Genomic DNA, 20,275 nt, shown 5'->3' on the forward strand with positions numbered 1-20,275 from the left:
TGCCTCTGCATGGTGTAGTCTCCTTATCAGGTTGCTCAAAGAAGCAGCAAAGAACCAGCAGTCACAATGTGAGAATAATCATGAAGAGCAAGTCCTGTTTTGTGGAAGGTATCTCCTAAGATTATCTGTCAGAGGCATAAGACTACTGCATAAAAGCCTATTAAAAAGCTCTTGAGAGCTTTTAATCCATATTTTTCATGAGTAATGAAAATTAACATCTGGAATTAGAGCAAAGGTGGGGAAAGTATTTTTTTAAATGTTACAGAACTTATATATATATTATAGAAGGCAAACACAATCCTCTTCCTCACATAACTTAGGGGGGAAGGTAATAGCTGTGTCCCTTTTTATGCGTGAATAAAGCAAGCACAACACACATACAGAATTCCAAAAGATGCAATTAATCAAAACATCTCAAGGTCACACAGACAAGCTGTTTTCAGCCTGGAATACATAGAGCTACATCATTGTTGAGAGTGGTTATATCCTGCAGTTTGCTTGGGAAAGCTCCATGTGATCCTAGCAAAAAAAAATTTGCCCAAGGAGGGACTAAAAATCCGATCCAGTGAAGCTGATTTTGATTCAACTCTGGTGGAAAACAACTGGAGACTCAATGGTAGCAGAGGGCCTACAGTGCTCATAATGAGACCCTGATAATAGAATGTAAATGGTATCCTGTGACTAAAAGCAAGAGAAAACACTGCTGCAACTAACTATAAAACATATTTGTCATAATTTAGTGTTATGACCATGGGTTATCCATGTTAAAACAAATTCTTTCCAGATGAAGCAGCAAAATAATACAAAAGTATTTTGCTCCACTGTTCCACCATACATGAATAGAAAAACAATGAGAAGCCAATTTCACAGTGGCTGATGCTATCTTCACAAATAAAAAACAATCTGTAATTAAAAAGAAGTAATTGGCACACTACTTAATTACTGCAAAATACATTCTTCAAATAACAATGTGACCTGATGAAATAAGCAGGTTTTAACATGCAAACATCACTTTTTTTCTCTCTGCCAAGTGTCTTTAAGAACCATTATTTAGCTTGCAAAATAGCTGCTACAATTTGACTGGTGTTGGTATAACCTGGTTTTTCCTTAATGTATCTCCAAGATTCCCATTAGCAGCCAGCTGACAATGAGTGAAAACAACAAACAGAAAAACATTTATATTCCATTGCACATCAGGAGTGACTGTATGAGGATATAACACAACACCAGAGCTAGTGGAATTCTGCCAGGTGAAAAAGCAAAGTGGTCGTTTCCTTCTCTCCAACATCAACAGAGGCACTACACATCCTCCTCCGGGAATATGTTCCCAGCTTTCAAGTTTTGGTACTCAGTGGAGTAGCTTTTTGATACAAATGAAAGGAGAGTGAAAACAAACAGAGGATTTTCTGTTTACAGATGTATTTTACACTACCTGAAGCTCTCCAGTTCAGAGTTTGACACATTTTAGTTCTATTCATACACAAGATGTTGTCTTCTTCTCTTCTAATTCTTTGCCTCATTCCAGATGTTACTTCTCTAAAATTATATTTCAATTGATTATTCAACATTTACTTGTCACCAGTGCAGAAAAGAAACTGCCAAAAATGCAGGTATTTAAATTCTAAGTACAGCATAAAAATTAATGCTGTATGACAGTCATCACAGGATACATCCTCTAAACAACAAAAGGCAGATTTTCCTTATGAAGCAAATCCAACTCGCTTCTTCCATGTTTGTTTTATTAAATAAAACTGTGGCAAGGCTGTCTATCTGAAGTACAATTCACTTTATTAACTCTAATAAAATAAATGGCCTCTGAATGCCAGATGTGAGATGGGACTTGTGCATCCTTGTTTCTTACCAACTCATGTCCTTGAGCTGATTTCACTGTGAGGCAACAGATGCAGACAGAAGAATTGGGAGCAGGAAATAAACTGGGATGTGGGTTAAAAGAGCAATACTCTGCTTTGAGAATATTTGGCCTTGTGATGGTAGTGCCTTTAAACATGTGCTGACCTAAAATTCTATGGTTTAAGGGCACCACGTTGAATTACAAACAGAAAGGGTTTGGCTCTTCACAAACTGCACACTGCTGACCAGCTCTGTGAACAGAAATGCTCACACATCTCCTGTACAGTACAAACTGCCACCAGTGAAGGCTTTGGAAACTTCTAACAGGAATTAAATGCGGTCTCACAGAACAACCAACACAGAGTACAGTCAGGAAATTAGGATAACTGCATTTTTTCCAATGGAAAAGAGCTATTTCTGGGGAAATGTCTGGAAGTTTACACAAATGAGCCTCCTAACCTTTCTCTCAGTAAACCTGCTGTTGAATGATTTATGAAAAGAAACTTTCCAGTCAGCGAGGCCCAGAATTCAAAATGTATTTCTACCTTAACTTTCCCTGTCATCTACATATTAGTCAGATTTTAACCACATCAGTAAAGGTGATCTTAGTCGCTGCTGCAGCATTTCACTGAATATTCTGAATTGGAAGGGACCCAAGAGCGTCAAGTCTGGTTCTTAAGTGAATGGCCCATACAGAGATCAAACCCACAACCTTTGGTGTTGTTAACAACATGCTCTGAGCTAAAATCAGTCATTGACCCACTGAGCTAAAATCAGTCATTGGTTCATGGGAATGGCCTGAAGTTGTGTCAGGGAGGTTTAGGTTGGGTATTGGAAAAAGGTTCTTGCTCCATAGGGTGGTTGGGCACTGGAACAGGCTCCCCAGGGCAGTGGTCACAGCACCAAGCATGACAGAGCAAGAATTATTTGTATTTGAGCAAGTATTATTATTTATTATTATTTGAGCAAGTTATTATTTACAACACTCCCGGGCACATGGTGGGATTCTTGGCCTTGTGCTGTTTAGGGTCAGGAGTTGGACTCAATGATCCCTGTGGGTCCCTTCCAACTCAGCAGATTGTGTGATACCACATCCTGGAAAAGGAGTGTTTGAATTCAATTTCAAGCCAGCATTAGAAAGGAACTGTACAGGAGAGAAAAAGCTTAAGCCTTAGCTCTCCTGACCTCGAAGTTCTTGTGTCTGCCAAATATACATTAGCTCTGCTTTTACATTTAATATGAAGAAAGCTGGAGTCCTGTCAGCACCTATTCACTCATGTCTTAAAACAACTAAGGATAAAACACTCAAGAGAATGAACTCAGCCACATTCTCTGCAAACCTCACCTCTCATGCTGGTGCCGGATGCAAAGAGAAACAACCTGGGTGTTATAATGTGAAATGGATAAACACTTCCTTTGACAATCAAAATGAGCATGATCTTCCACAGCAAATACCAGCACACTCTCCACCTTGCAGGTGAACTCAATAATTTCAGACAAATCGGGGATGCTTCAAATCATCCAGAAGAAATGTGAACAGCAGGAGTCCCCCAGTGGTAAAAATACCTCAAAGAAACCTTTTCTTCCTCCCAAATACCACTTTGTACAGCACTTTGGGCAGCAAGCCAAAAACTTGTCTCTAAAAGTAGCTGTAGAGTGATTTAGAGATGCATTTTAGTACTTTTACCACTCTTTAAATATGAACAAAATAATACATTTATTGCACCTTAATAATACATATCTGAGAAGTTAACACCATTAAAAAAAATCCCTCTCTAGCTTTCCTATTGTAGTATAATAAATCATTCCAAATATGCACAGTAATTTCTAGAATTTTATTAAAATGCTTTGCTACAATTGGATAATTTCACACAACAGAAAGTCATTACCAAGAATTAGACCACTGCACTCAGGTACAATCTGGGGAAAAGCTGATTTGTAAAGCAATGCTCTGAAGTACCAATGTTTTCTGAGTTTGAACATTTTTCAAATATTAGAAATACCTTCAAAATTCTGAAAGGCATAAGGAAGGATAAGTGCTAAACCTTAATTCTGTCTGACATGCTCCTCGACAGTCTGATCTTGTTCAACATGGAGCATTTGTGCTTAGGAACATTATGAATTGTCACCCTAATCTACTGGCAACCCTTTTCCACAGAAGAACAACCTGCTCAGGAGACAGAGGAACCATCTATCTGTTACAAGCACTTTGCACATCTCCCATTCTGACAGCTGCAGTGGGCAGCAGCTCTTCTTACCACAGTCCAGGTCCAGAATTACTTATTGTATTTCTCAGGCAGGCTAAAGACAGGAACTAGACACTTTGAGTATACTACAAGGCTGAATATTGACTCTTACAATGCAGTCCTTCAATCAGCAGGCATCACTGCTCAAGGGGAGCTAACTGTTGGCTCTGTATTGTTCTTTTTACAACAGAGTAATTCATTCTGTAACTTGTAAATTACATTTCTCCTCACAGTCTACACTAGATATCGCATACTGTCCGCATTACAGAAATCAGTGATGGCTTTTTTTCTGAAGATCTTACTAGAAACAACTCTACAGAAAACATTGCTATTTGGAATCAACTACTTCTGGCTCCTGTTAGTGTCCTAGCTACAGTCACTTACTGATCATTTTTTAAGAATGATTTTAATTTTTATTATGTCTATGTAGGATTAAATACATATATAAAACACTTAGTTAACTAAAAATAATTATTAAAATAGTATATACAGTTGCAATGCTACAAACACGACTTTGAAAGGCAAAATAGAATAAGGTTTCCTATTTTCTTAGCCTGACAAAATGTTGATATTGAGAATATTCTTATGGTGACATTTTCTTCCTTAAAGCAGGACCAAAGTTTGCAACATTTAAATCCTTGACTTAACACAACAGGAAGGAGACAAATCTCTTTTTAATAATCTGAGGGGTTTATAAGCTTACTTGCAATTAGCATAAATGAAAGCCAGTGTCAGACTGTGTAATTACTGCCCAGCAATGCAGTACCTAAGCCTAAAAATGACAGCTCCACAAGTGCACCCATCCTCTCCCCTGCTAAGGGAGTGATTTAAAGCAGGTAGGAGCAGAGCAGAGTGGCTGCCTGCAGTGGGGTCACAACAAGCCACCTGCTTTCAGAAACATCCCTGTGACATTTGGGATACCCAAATACCAACACATTTTTAATAGATAAATAAAAACATAAAGCTCAAGCATCACAGTCATTCACTGTTTGCAGTTATGCCATTAAATGTCTTCAATAGATTGACAACCTCTCCTCTGAGTCACCATCTCAAGCACAGAGGGAAATGACTGAGAGGACTTCCACAGCTGCGTGGGGAACTACACACAACAAGCTGGGGAGAAAGGGCAACGTTAAGGGATAGAGAACTGAGCTACAGAAATCCTTTTTGTAATTAGCACCTCCTGCAAGGAGGAGGACTGAGCAGGGAATGAAAAATGAACTACTTTCCTTTTCCAGGGCTACCTGAGCCTGTCTCCAGCAGCAGGCTCCCTGCCCTGCCCCACTGGCCATGGAGGACTGACACCCCCAGTTTGCAGACAGCTAAGGCATGCGGTACTGCTTTCCTTCAAATAGGAAAATACTAAATTTATTCTCATTTATGCTTTTGAATCTTCCCACAGCTCTCAAAGAAAGGTCAAGGGCATGCAGATAAGATGTTTTTAGTTATACAGCAGAAATGTATTAAAAAACTAAATGCAGCCCCAAGTCAGATTCAAATAATTCTTTATTTACCAGATTCAAAAACACTGTATGCCTTTCTCTCTAAACATTAACACAGCTAGAGTTAATAAATTTACTTTCTACCCAACCCAAAAAGAGCTGTCTAGGTATTTTTAAAATTTGCAAAAATTAAAAAAAAAACCACATCACCAAACACATCACCAAAAAACCCTGTGTTCAACAATTCTCACAGCAATTTATAGACAAGATTCATACACTAACACACCACATTTCTTTGCAAGTCTTCTTTAATTTTCTATTGCAAAGGTGGGATGTTTGGCAAGGGGAAAAGGCTTCTCACACATCAGCTGCCTTGGGGAATGTTTGCTTAGAAACACACACAGTTTGACCTCTCAGAGGATCAAATCAGTTTACTTCATCAGGTCATGAGTGTTATCAACCACTGCAAGTTTGTGTCTCTATTTCACTGTTTAGGAGACTAAAATTAAGTAATAGATTACAAGAGAAAGAACTGACACCATTTCTCAGTCTATATGGGTTATTTTAAAGCTGTAATTTTCATGACTTTTTTTTATGAGAACACTATAGGCAGTTCTTACCCATGCAATTCTTTAAAGAAATCTGACAAGCAAATTCATCAATTTCTAATAGAATTTCAAATACAGCTGACACCTCGCTGTCTTCAATCATGTCTTGTTTCATAACTGTGTATGTGGAGAAAAGACATGTCTGTCTGGGGCCTAATGGATAACATGATGTACATTCCCGTGGCAATAGAAAATGAACAACAACAAAAATTATAATTTACTCTGCTGTCAGGTGCTGATCCTGTAGGTGTGAAGGAAAGCAAGTAAAGCTGCAGGGACTGAGTTTTTATCTGGTATTGTATTTAAATATTCTGTAGGTGAGATTTAATTGCATCTAATCTGCTCAATAAAATCATCTTTACTGTTATTAATATCCCAGACTTGTGTTATTATATAATCCTAACCTATTTTTTTATACAGAAATTTTAATCTGCTGCTTAAGCGTTCATTAATGCAAAGCCACTGCTGTGGAGAATACATTCCACTCTATCTGCAAGAGGCAAGAATTCTTTAGAACTACTACCACCAAATGCTAGTGTTGTCTTACTTAACTTTGTTTATGGCTTTATGACAACAAACATCAGCAAAACTTAATCATTAATCCTAAAAATATTCCACCTGGAAAATAAGATGACTCTACAAAGTGCAGTGTCATTTGTAAACACAATGTGGTATCATCCAAACAGTCAAATGCAATACATGTGTTCATATATAACAGCTTTTGGATGGCTCCTTTCTTTCCTGCTTCATTTCTAAATCTGAATAAATAATCTGCATGCCAGCTAACCTAAACGATGAGTTATTTCCCATGCAGAGAATCCTGAGATGCTCAATTATCTCACACAACTGCCAGCCATCAACTGTACTTAATTGCCTGTATGTTTCAAGTCCACTGCATGTTTATTTGTATCACTTGCATGACAGACTAGATGTTTTATGAGACCAGAATAAGATGAGATATGTCACAGTCTAATGCTTAGGGATATGACAGAAGCTGTATTTGCTTTTTTTAATCATAATTTTTCAAGGAAATCTAAGTAAATTAAATATCAGTCTCTATCTTCTCTACACCTTGCAGCTCCCAGTGATTTCTTAACCCATAGGACATATTTGAACCAATCTGACAGAGCAATGAATATGAAGTTCTTACAAATTTTATGAAAAACCACAGTTTTAGACCTGAGTGGACCTGACAAGGCAGGCATGCCTCTGGCTCTGAGCCATTCCAAGAGGAAGTGGGGACCCAGAATCCTTCAGCACAGGTGCAACACCCAGCCAGCTGCAGCACCTGCTGCCCTGCAGAGCAGAGATGTGGGACACAACTGAGGACCAGGGAAGGGACAGAGGGGCGCGCTTATTTGGTGACAACCGTGTCACAAACGGGATGGGGAAAAGGGCAGCCAGATTTCTGAGGAGCAGCAAAGTGGAAAACAGAACCACTCCATGCTGCAGGAACAGAGAAAGAAAGCCCTGGAGCCCCTGCAGCTGGAGGGGATTTGGTGTGGGAGTCACAAAGAGAGAAGCCGGCAATCCAAGAAGGGAAGGCAGTACGTGGAAAAGGTTCATCAAGGAAGGAGTGAGCTGGGGCTCTCAGCAGTGCTTAACATGAGCCTGACTGCCAGAGCTAAACCCAAAAAACACCTGCACTGGGATGGAGGCTGTGGGACTGGGGAGCAGGAAGAATCCTTGAGCTGTCTGCAGCAGAGGAGGAACAAGGAAACAGCCATTTCTGGGTTTGCTGAAGTGAGCTTTAGTACTGAATTTAGGGTGCAGAATTTAAAAGGAAGAGCTTCTGAACCTCATCAGCTGCATGACAAAATGCTAATGGGAAGATGCATTTTATGGACATCAGAAAGTGATAAAATCATATAACCACTGAATGCAGAAATTCATCTTTATTTATGGGTTTCTATTCAAATTGTTTGATACCTTCAAGTCTCTTTACAGCCTATCATTTCTGCACATTTCTATGCAGCAAGAGCTATCTCTATGCCATTACACTTTGTGTCATGCCTCTCTCATGTTAAATTTCAAGCTGAGTGCAGATTGTAGAGGACAATAGCCTGACTCTTGGAAAAAATTGTCAAAGCATGGTAGTAACTAAAGAACTGTTCCAAAAATAACTTAATTGTGGTAATGCTGTAACTATACTGACAGCATTATTGCTGCATTAGTTTCATCCATGGAAAATGCAAGGATATAAAAATACAATCAAAAATAACATAAATTACAGAATTACATTTCATGAACAAAACCAGCCATATTTCTAAAAATCAAAGCTGTAAACACATTCCTTTCTAAGGTTAAAACAATATAATGTGCATCTTAAAATAAGAAATGTTAGATACTTATCATAAATAAGTATCTGCCTTGCAATCCAGAAATCATTATTTCATCACACACAAGCATTTTACTCTTAGCATTTTTAACATACTGTCAACTCCTGACAGAAAGCATTGGCTTCTCCAAGACTGTCAAAGATATCTCTGAGAGTCCAATACAAATAGGGTTATTAAAATAAAAAAAAAAAAGAGTTAAAAAATATCTTTAGATGTAAAGAGCCAGTGTGCAGAACACCTGCCATGAACTGCACCTTGCTGTGCCATCAAGAGACAGAAAGCTGCAGCATGCTGTTCTTTTGGTTTCACAAGGGAAAACAGCTTTCACACAAGGCTTTCTGGAAGCCCTACAAGGAAGGCTGCCACAGAAATCTGCCTACTCGGTGCAGTCCTCTCTTCCACCCTCACAACACCTTTATCACTGAACCAGTGACAACAGTGGGCTCACCACGAGAACCAAACAGCTTCTGCTCACTCTCGCCATGCCACACCTCTAGCTGCTCCATCAGCAGGCTCAGTGTGTCCCACCACTCACCCTGAGACACAGCAGTGTGCAGACACCTGAAAGGGCACAGAACCCAGCCAGCTCAGTGTGTCTGAGGTGCCCAGCAGCCCACGCCTGCTCCTAATCACTGCACCCCTGGAGTGGTGCTGCCTCTCAAACCTGATTCTGCTTCCCTCCTCAGCCACCTGATCTCTCCTCGTAATCCCAGCAACACCACTGTCAGCTCCTCTGTCCTCTGCTCCTCTTTCAGAGAAACTCAGGTGCCCCGTAAGTGAAGCATAAAGCTGGCCTGTGATGGGCAGCAAGAATACACAGTTTGCTGCCCAAAAATGTATACACGTGTATGTTCATTTAATATCTGACCCACCATACCATAACTGAGGCTTTCCTGCAAAGACACAGACTAAGGGATGGCAGTTCCATCCTCCAAGGATGTTACTCTGGATAAGATGTGGTTCACTGCATACACTATATATATTTGGTAATAAGGTAGGTACTTCATTATCAAATGGTCATGCTTGTTCAACCAGCTATATACCCCAAGACTTCTCTTTGAGGCTTCAGGAAAATACTGCCCAACACTGAGTTTCCTTCAAGACTTCTACCTATTCTCTCTTCCCACTCTAGGCATTAAAGGAGAGGCTGAATATTCATGCATAAATGCTTTGTGGTCAATCAGGGGCTTCCTCCTTCCATGGAAAGGACTTCATCTTGTGTCCCATGTTGACATAGATTGACAAAGCCTAGACTAACAAGCCAAGCAGAAACAATACATTTGCTGAAGCTGTGCATTTTAAGTACTTGAGGAACAAAGACCTTATCTTCTGTTTTACAGCTCTTCAAATAAATTAGCAAAAAGGTTCCAATAATCTTACCAAGGAAAGCAACATGGACCAAACTGAGGGTATTTACATATTTATATTTCTATTTCTTTCATGAAGGTAAAGAGCGTAGGCACTGCCTTTATAGGCCAGTCAATCAGTTACTTCAGCAAGGTACTTAATTCCCCTCTCATAATCAGATCTAGCTTCAAGAATGCAGAAAACAGGATATTCAAAGAGCTCCTGCAAGCCAACAGTCACCAAAGTGATTTTCTTTTGTGTGAAGTCCAATCTGATTATAAAAATGCAGAAGTGGAAATCAGGAACTGGTATCTATGCACCCTTGATAACTTGTTATCTGCCTGGAACCCAGCCTAGTTGCCTCTGCAAAGAAAATCTGCACTCAGAAATGTCAAAGAACACAAACATTGTACATGCTTAGATTTATTTTTGTCAAACTATTTTCATTCTGTTAAACACAGCTAAAATAGGTGCCTGATTTGTCTGTTTGTCTTTTGTAACAGGACACAAATTCTCACTGGGGAAAAACAGACTTAGACTGGATATGTGTAAAACCAGTATTAAATATTGGTTCAAGGGCTATTATTTTAATGCATTACCTTATAAAGAAAAATACAGCTTTGTGTGTGACAATGTAGGCTAAATATAAAAAGTTTTTACTTTTCTGTTATCAGAGAGCTCAACCTCACACCAGAAAACCAGAAATAAGCCAAAAAAATACAACATGAAACAGAATACATCATAATGAAATAAGATTTTGATGTTATGCTTACTTCAGTGGGAAGAGAATCAAGAGTCCTATTAGCCTAATAAAATCTGGTTTATTGTTTGTGAGCACGGGTGTATGCATAAGGTAACTAACATGAAGTATCTCAACTCTTTAACTAAGCAGCAATGATATAGGAGGGAAGAGCTAATAAAAGCACTGCAGAGCGTTGACAGAAATCAACGTTTTTAATATTTTTTTAATTAAAAATATTTTAAAATTGCCTTTGTAGAAAAGTGGCATCTCATATAATCTTACACAAATTTCACAAAAAGACATAGTGTTAAATTAGAAAAATATGTGGCATCTGAAATACATGCAGATTTAAGAACACAAACAGGATTAGAGGCCTCAGGCAACAGGAATTGGAGATGTCATACAGTATTAATTCATGGGAGAAACCACTAATTCACATGCCATAAACCCCAAAAAGGAAAAAGCAGTGAATCTCTTGGCTAGCAGAGAGATTCTAACTTATCTATTTGATAAACAATATAAAAAATGCCATACATGGATTCTACAAATGAAAAGTCATTTACCAGGTAGGAAAAAAAGAAGTAAATAATAATTAAAGTGTCAGGGACTTCTTACCCAGAACACAGCTCTTACATCAGATCAAGAATTATGAAAATTAATAGGGAAACCATTCTTGAATAGAAGAATTTTGGGGGTAATGAAAGTTTTGGGGATATTAATTCACTACGACACAGCTTGTTCTAATTCAACAGAATAAAAGGAGGAGCAGGCACAAGGAGGAGCACACAGATAAGGAAGCTCTGCTTCTCCTAATCATGGGCATTCAGACTGAAAAGCCCCAACCTTCCTCCCCCACCTCTGCTGATGGCAACTTTTCCAAGGAAACACCAGCAGTTGATGTCTTTACCCCAGTCCTGAGAAGAAAAATATAATGGGGAGGAGGCAAATAGATGTCATCAATACTCAGGGCAGGTTTTATGCCGGGGAGAGGGAATTATTCCCTTATAAAAGCTGTCCCATCCTCAGTAAGGTGTTTTGCACACTGGATTCATTCTTTCCCCACAATCGACTTAGTGATTTGTGAATAAATTATACAAGATGCTTAAGAGACTTTGAAAAGCTCAAAGGAAGTCAGGAAAACTATTGATCAACCTACTCTCCTTCTGAGCAAGGGAGAGATCCTAGAGAGAGACCCAGAGCCATCCTCATGCATCCCACACACGCACTCACTCCTGAGATTCCAGCACTGCTGACTTTTTAGTCTCAACTTTCTACACCCAATAAAAAGCCACAGTACTGACCATAACTGTTTCTTTCTGCACTTGCAGCTTATTCAGTGGGCAAACCAAACCTGGTAATCTCTTGTGCCGAGTTCTAACAGGGAATGATACGCTCCAGCAAGAACCCCAACATGCTGTGCTGTCTACTGAATTCCTAGTTTTAATTTAGCAATTCACTATAATAAATATAAAATGCACCCTTTTCTAAATATAAGCTTCCACATACCTTCTACAACAAAAGATTCACAGAGATTTTAGATCAGGCAGCCTCTCATGAGAACAGCAGAACCAGAACACTCCTTTGACGTAAAATCAGATAAGCCATTTTCTTCCTCTGATTCGCTAACAAAGCAAAAGGAACTTTGCAAAAATAGTTTACTACTCTAAGAATAATGGCAAAATAATTAATTTCTACCAGTCTTGTGCTTTAGCAACTAGAAGCAAGGCCTAACTAGCAGCATGTAACCAACCAATTCTTCCCAGACTAACAGCAAACACTCTGTGTTTTAACAAATGTTCTGATTTATGTAGCCTGTTCTTTTAAGATTATTTCTGAGCATAATGGATGTAAAAGAAAGAAGATTCACAAAGCTGAACAATGGGATAATAAGCCTATGAACAGCTAGGCAACTTAGAAGTGAATCCATGGGAGGAGAGGATTCTGTCACCCTAAATGCATTGATCTAAATAGCCAACTCTTTTTAACACTGAGTATTCTATTTACACCACTTCACAGGCATGGCATAAAGCATTTTATTCAAATGTAGTGGCTCTCCCTTTTCTGTTGAAATGAATGGGACATTTCAGAAACATTACTTTGTTAAATATTTCTACAGGTATGTGCAGCTACATTTCTTATGCAAGATATTTTCTTACAAGGTGCCCGAGATGACCACTATACTGTATCAGCTAATACCAAAATAATAACATATCTTCCAGTTGCAAAGCTCAGTGTCAACTACAATACAAATTTAGCTGGCAAACTGTTCTCCAGGTAGTAAAAAGTCAGAGATAGCTTTAAGAAGTTACTAATTCAAGCATCTCTCCTTAATGTAGTGTGAAACTCAATTCTGAAATCCAATCAACAGATTTTGCATTTACTGTAGTTGTGACAGAAGTCAATGGCCTTAAATGTTTTCACCTCTCAAAAGTTGCAAAGGTTCAAGCAAAAATGTCTGCTTAGCAAAATCTTTACATCATAATAGCTAACCCAAATCTGTTACCCTCCAAAACTAACACACAAGTTTTCAGCAATTTGAAGAGCTGCTTAACAGGAAGAAATTCACACTCTTGAGGCATAAGCACCACATCTGACATAGTAGTTATAAAAAATTTTCAAACCTAGATATGCCCAAAACAAAAAACAAGACAGCCCAGTCTTTCAACTAGGAAGACTCAATCTTAGTAACAGGTTTAGCCATATATTCCTGATTTTTCTCCTAAATCATCTTATTGATGCTTGAATTAAAGAGAATGTGGCATGCTGTCTCCATTGGGGAAGCAATTTTGAACATCTATCAGAACAGAATTACATCAACTTTAATTGCTTTTAAAAACTCTCCTTCATTTGTCAGGCTTATGTACACTACCAAAGACTTACCTGACACAAAACAGTCATCTCAGCCAATGATTTCCCCTTTTACATACCACAAAAGAAAACTATTATGATTTTCTACACTACCACAAAAATAAATATGAAAGGTATTACACAATACCTTTTAATAAATACAAATACCTTTTAATTAATAAATACAAAGACATTACACTTGATGCAAGCCCAAGTAATATAGGACCAAAGAATGAGCTTTGTGACATGAAAGGGTTAATTGCTGCCCTTAATTACACACGACAGACTTTAATGGGAGTGATCACTGCAGCAACATCTATAAACACAATGTCCACATTAGCAGAACACCAGTTATGAAAGCCCTGCCAATACTACTAGTACAGGGATTGTTTTGTTTATTTTAATCAAATTTTACCAAATTCTGCTGTATTTGCAGAGCTCTGCAAAAAACCTGTAAGGCTGAGGAGCTTTAAATAACATAACATGCAATAGTAACCATGACAATAAGAAAAATGCTTTTGCTAATCTTTTTATTTCAGCTGACAATACTTTCAAATACTGGTGTTTTTCCTCTAGATGACAACTTTTGTTTGTTGCTCACGATGAATTCTAGGCCTCCCATCCTTGCAAGCCCAAAACTTTTGACCAAGGGAGCAGCAATTTGGGGTGCACTGATAACCTGGGATGAGTCCTAATTGTGGTAGGCTGGACATCATCTGTAGGCAACTATATCTTCATTGTTGCTCTGAATTGGTGCATGAAAATGACATTTTTAAGGTAATTATTCTGCAATGGGGAACTTGAAAAAAAATTAAAAAAAAAAAACCAAAAAACATAAAGGCAGAATGCAGATAGGGTATTCCTCTGGAGAGCACAAAACTGCAGAGGTATGTTAGAATTTGGGCCCAGCCAGGCTGATCATAAACTTAAGAAAACAGCCTGGAACTCCTCTGCATTGGTTTTGTCTTGGTTTTATATTAAGTTGGAGTTTTAAGCAATAAAAAATGAAAGAAATAAAGATTCTTCAGAGATTTATCTTTGCTCTCTACCATTTCTCCAACAGGCTCGCTCACCAAATGGGACAATGCTTTCAAAAGATGTATGGGATAAGGATCTGAAGTCACATATTGGAAAGTGACTAAAGGGACGATTTTCAAAGGCATTAAGATACCTAAAGATGCATTAAGCACTTAAAATTTTCAAAACTGCCTGGGCATCTAACGCCTATTTAAATCACTTAGTCCTTTTTGAAAATCCCAGTGGGCAGTTATCTACATTTTATGTGTCTATATGCCTTTGAAAATCTGTACCATTAAATACTTAACAACCTAAGTACCCCGGCTTTTAATGGGACTTTGAGTCCTAAAAAGTGTAAGTACATCTGAAAATTGGTCAAGCCACTCTCTCTGGTCTTTTTTTCCCCTTTCCTTTAAAGAGGCATCTCCTGATGCTTATCCATAGCATGTCAGCTAAGCAGAGCTTCAGCATTGTCCAACTTACACACTGAGCTGTGCACATTTGATTTGTTTTATGGAGTTAAACAAATAAAAATCCAGAGTACAGACTTTATCCTCAAAAAAGACTTTCTGAAGCTCCTAAAAAGAAATGAAATTCCCATCTGTAACCCCAGTGAATGGCCCCAAAAAAAACACGTTTTCAATAAACGTGACCCCACATGAGAACAACTTAGGCTGATAAAGAAGCAACATCATTGTTTAATACCCATGCAACATATTCAAAATACCACAAAAAAGTTCTGAAAGGCAGCCACACAGCAACAAGAAAAAACAGAAAAAGGAGGAAGTTGTGAATAGGCTCTTTAAAAAGGCAGCAATTCCAGAAAAGAAGACAAGCTTTCATTCTGAATTTTCTTTTTTTTTTTTTTAAAAACTGTATGAAACCGTAAAGCATTCCCTTATGCAAGCATTTGAAAGATACATCCTCCGATCTGCTGTAATGTCAATAGGAGGTAACTTGCACTGACCAAATTCCCAAAAAGGAACTGATTTGTAAATTGGGAACGCAGGGAATCAGATTGCCACCTACAGGAAAATTTAGCATTTATTGTCAAGAATGACTCAAAAAGAATACAAATTGCCATCTTGCCAAGCATTCTTTTACTTCAAAACCAATTAGCCTTTTCTTTTGTGCAACTATATCATAAGCTTCCTAAACCCAGGAAGCCATTATAATTTCTTTTTATTTATGAGTACTGCTTGAAAGTTCCATAATTCAATTACAAAATCATGTGATAGTTAAAGAATTTTAAGTCTGCTTACCTGATACCATTGGTGCTAGCCTGAATATGTCTGATAGTCTGCTGTTAACTGGCTCATAAGGGGAATCTTCAAGCAAGTCATTTCCTAAGGACAAAAAATATTTGGATTTTTTTCTTACACATGGATTCAGGATAAGATTTTTTTTTGTTTACTTTTACTCCATAACAGTGAAATGTACTCCCCTTTAATCCCTTTAAAAAGTTTATATGGGTACTTCTCAAAGAATTACCTATAAAAACACCTGAAAGAAGCTAATTGTTTATCCCTGTCACTAGATCTCTCCCTCCTCCCTGGGTAAGGTCATAATTTGCAGAGACAGCCTGTGACATCACAGGACTGTCCCACCTCATGCCAGCAGGAGAGAAGCTGTAGCAAGGATGCTCCTCTTCATTCACCAGAACAGCAGAGCTCTTTTTTAGAGAAGCTCAACTAACAGCCAAAAACTAGCATCGTTGGTATGAAACACTCCTGACAAGATGCTGCTGGAAGAGAAACGCTTTATGATGTACAAAATGTCTGTTATTACCCCTAGCACAAAAAATACACATGGACTCATTAAAACATACAGATAAATGAACAGAAAGAGATTGTTTCCCTTTTTGCAGAAGAAACTTAAAAAAAAAGTTAAATGGGGAGCACACTGAAGTGAGAGATTGCACCTTCAACTCCAGGACCACAGCAAGACAGGACTAAAAATGATGTCTCTCATATGAGGACCAGACTGTTCTCAGTAGAATAAGATAAGTTTGCCTTATGAATTTGAATAACAGAACAGTCCTGAGTCAACCACTGTCATATCTCTTCTAACTTCCTACATGCTGTAGGAACCATAAACTTTGGTGTTTTTTCTGCCTCAGCACGCCCAGGGAATACTGCTAGTAAATACAGGAAAGGAAAACATAAACTTTTACTTAAAACAATATTTTATTCACATTATATTTAACTTTCAGCAAACTGACTAAGAAATTAGTTCCAGTGTCCTGTCAGGTGAGTCCTAATGAAGGAGTTTTAACATTATTAGGAGAACGTCTCCAAATGACTGTTTTCGTGGCTCTTGCACATGCTCGTGCCCCTATCTTTTGACTGCGGCTGGGGAAGCTCAGCCGGGTCCTTGGGGGAAGCTCTGGCTGTCGCTTTCCCAGCGCAGGAGCGGAGCCGCAGCTGCGCGGGTGCGGACGGGGCACAGCCAGAGCCCGGCCGAGCCGGGAACCCGCACCCTGCCCTGGGGGATCTGCGCTTCGCCACGTACCCTGCAAGCTCTGGTACATGCTCCAGTAAATGCGCAGGCAGTTCTTCTCCTTCTTCATGCCCCTCTTGCAGCGGCAGTTGTACAGGGATTTCTGCTTGAGAGCTTCCATGGCGCTTCTGCATTCGTCCTTCGCCTCCAGGCCCGTGGCCCGGCTGAAGTTGCTCTCTTTGCCGGCTACACACTGCCTCAGTGTCCTGAATTTAGTACTACAGCTCTGCTCCTTCAGACACTGATCGCTGGCTTTCACGCAGTCCAGGCGGTCCCCTCCAGGCAGCCCGCTGACTTCTGCAGACAAAAGTACATCTGTGGAGAGCAGCCACAAAGCAACCCGCGCTCTTTGGGGGAGCAGGGTGCGCGGAACCCCAGCTCCAGAGCAGCAGCTGCGAGGCACCGGGCACCTCCTCACGCTGCACATGCGGCAACCCCAGGGGCAGCACCTTGCAAACCTCCTGCCTTCGTGCTACGCCTTAGGAAAAAGCACCCAGGGTTTCTATGGGCTTAGATCCACTTTCGGGGGAGAACAAGGAAACAGTATTTTTTAACCCTGATGGCTGATTTATAAGGAAACACAGAAAGGAAAGAAAACCAGGAGGGATTAATGTGCCTGATAAAACAAGCATTTGTTATTCCACAGATCCACTTTGGTGAAACAAATCAGCTTTCCATTCCAGGGTTTAACTAAGGGGTTAAATATTCAGCCTCACTTTCCACAAGAGCTTTGCTGTAATTTCACTTACATCCAGGAACAGCCCGCTCAGAGAGATAAGTATCCCCGCTGATTGATATTAGCCTGTCTTTGCGTCAGTCACTTTTTAAAGGCTGTGCACATTTTTGCTTATTCTATACGCATAAAGGTAGAATTTGTTACTTCCCCCCCTGCCCATATCTCTCCACGTATGATGCTTTTGCAGGAGAACAAAGCAAATTGCATTAACTCTCTCCTCTCCATCGTGCCCCCGTCATGCTCCCTCAAACACATGCGGATGGAAAAGCAAACCTCTCCTGTGGAAAGGAAACCAGTTTGGGCTGCAAACCACTACCAGTCGGGCAGGCTGCCAGGTTCAGGTGAAGATGTAATCCTTCAGCTGATCTTGTCATCCCCCACCCTCCCCAGGCAGCCTTATTTTATTTAAATCAAAAGTTTCCCTGTAACTTGCGAGAATCCAATTTAACAAGAGGCTAGACAGGCAAGTACCGAAGTCTGTAAGCTACAGAGCTTTAAATGTACACCGGGCTAACTGATGTGAGGCAGAGCCATAAAAACTACTGGAAACTTCACTGTTCTGCCTAAACAATAGACTGACAAGCATCAGGCTCCCGGTCCCATAAACCCTATGCTTTGCTTTATGAAGCGATGTGCAGACCGAAATCAGGCATCAGCAACTTACCCACTAAGGGCAAAGCGAAGTACAGGAGAACGAGAAACATCTTGCTGTCTTCGGATGGTTTCCCCAAACGACTTGATGTGTCACAACAAAGATGATCAGCATGTAGATATTCCAATACCGCCGAGGTCTAAAGGCTCCAAGTTCAGATCCATTGAATTCAAGGGGGAAAGGAAAAAAAAAAAGCCACCAAGCAAAAAACCCCCACAACTCCCTCTCCTCTTCACCGCTACCACCACCGGCGGCAGGAGCAGCGACGCAAACGCTGAGCTTTTCCCTTAGATTTCAGGTCTGAGCAACCTGCAGGCACAAGCACTGACTCCAGTGCGGGAGCGAGAGGCGCACGCACGGTCTGTGTGTGTGTCTGTGAGATGTGTGTGAGTGAGCGAGCGGCAGCGGGGCAGCAGCGCCGGTCGCCTCCTTGGGTGGGCAGCGCCTGTTCCCAGGGAGGGACCGAGAGCGCACGGGGGGCGGGAGGGGGGTGCACACACGAGACCCGCAGCGCCCGCCCGCAGCCGGGGCCAGCCGCTGGCTGGCAGCCCCGAGCCGCGGCTTCCCGAGCCCCCACGCCGGGGCAATTCGCCTCCTCCACCCCCCCGACCGCAACTTTATTGACGCGCCGGGGCCGGGGCGGTGCGCGGGGCGCGCAGGCTGCGCGGAGCGCTCGCCGCCGGGGCGGAGCGGGGGTGGCCGCGCTGCCGGCAGCCAAAGTTTGCCAGGGAAAACTGGGACGGGCGGGAGGCGCGGCCGCTCCGGTTCCGCCGAGCAGAGCGGAGCCCCTCTCGGCCCCGACAGCGGCCCCGGCAGGAGCGGATCCCAGCGGGCAGGAGCGGATCCCAGCGGGCAGGAGCGGATCCCAGCGGGCGCCGCCGGCACCGGGCAGCCGGGGAGAGGCGGCGGCGCCGCGGGGATGCCCCGCTCCCCGCCCGCCCTTCCTCCCTCGGCGGGGCTCGGCGGTCGCGGCCTCCCCCTGCCGGCCCCGCCGTCCTCCGGGGAAGTCCGGGGCGTCCCGCGGCGGCCCCAGGGCGGCGGGAGCACCGCCCGTCCTTCCCCGCAGCGTCCGCGGGGCGGGCGGGCCCCGCATCCCTGCAGTGCGCGGTGCGGTCCGGCCCTCGGCCGGAGCCCAGCGCAGTGTATCGGCTTCCACTTGGCTCCTGAATAAACAAAGCCAACATATGTCCCATATTCGTGACAGATGGTTCAAACAGCGAACTATTTAGTGGTTTTCCCGCAGTTGCTACTATGTACCACTCCCCCGAAACCCAACAAAATGCAATTAGCCTAAAATAGCTTCAGCTTCCAGATTCCTTATTTTCATACGTGGAAAATTTGATTCAGGTGTTTTTATGTTCTGGCTGCAACCAAATGTGTTAAGTTGTTTTGGGTTTGTTTTTTTCTATTTCTAAAAGAGTCAGCATATATGTTCATTGCCAGTTTTGTCAACAAGCTATTTGGCCCGTTCGGCTCAAGGAATTTGCTTCTCCTTGCAATAAATTTTGCCTAAAGGAGTTTGAGCCGCCTCATGAGATGGGAGATGATCAGGCTGGCCACTTTTATAGCAAAAACTGGATGGCAGATGGAGCTAAACTGTTGAAAGGTACTTCAAAACACTTATTTAAAAGCCTAGCATATGCCAGGATATACAGAGAGTACAACATTCATAGAACCCAAATGGAAAGGGCTTATTTTTGTTTGCCTTGCTGTTCGGGTTTTTTTTTTTTTCCCTCTCTTGCCCCTCTTACTTAACAGATGGATTTGCATTTCTACCAAAAAAAGAACCCCAAAACCCATGACCCACAATAAAAATACAACAAACAAATTCCAACAGAAACCAAAAAACCTGTGTAAATTACTGGTTCTCTCAGTGAAATTGTAATAGTGATATCAACTTGAAACTGATTAAGTCACAAGTTTTGTGGTTTAGTGTTTAATGTGAAGAG

General features: G+C 41.1%; 1 protein-coding gene across 1 annotated transcript in view; it reads right to left on the reverse strand.

Annotated features, from left to right (window-relative positions):
- Positions 1-18,746, reverse strand: part of GFRA1 (GDNF family receptor alpha 1) — a 132,497-nt gene extending 113,751 nt beyond the window's left edge. The window contains exons 1-3 of the mRNA XM_041415583.1: positions 18,339-18,746; positions 16,951-17,235; positions 15,702-15,785 (exon numbers count right to left, since the gene is read on the reverse strand). Of these exons, the coding sequence (XP_041271517.1) occupies positions 15,702-15,785; positions 16,951-17,235; positions 18,339-18,378 (409 nt within the window). The 5' untranslated portion in view covers positions 18,379-18,746. The remainder of the gene's footprint in view (positions 1-15,701; positions 15,786-16,950; positions 17,236-18,338) is intronic.
- Positions 18,747-20,275: the final 1,529 nt, after the last annotated feature.

This window comes from Onychostruthus taczanowskii, unplaced genomic scaffold, assembly GCF_017590055.1.
Source record: "Onychostruthus taczanowskii isolate IOZ18803 unplaced genomic scaffold, ASM1759005v1 scaffold5, whole genome shotgun sequence".
In the NCBI taxonomy this organism is placed as follows: Eukaryota; Metazoa; Chordata; class Aves; order Passeriformes; family Passeridae; genus Onychostruthus; species Onychostruthus taczanowskii.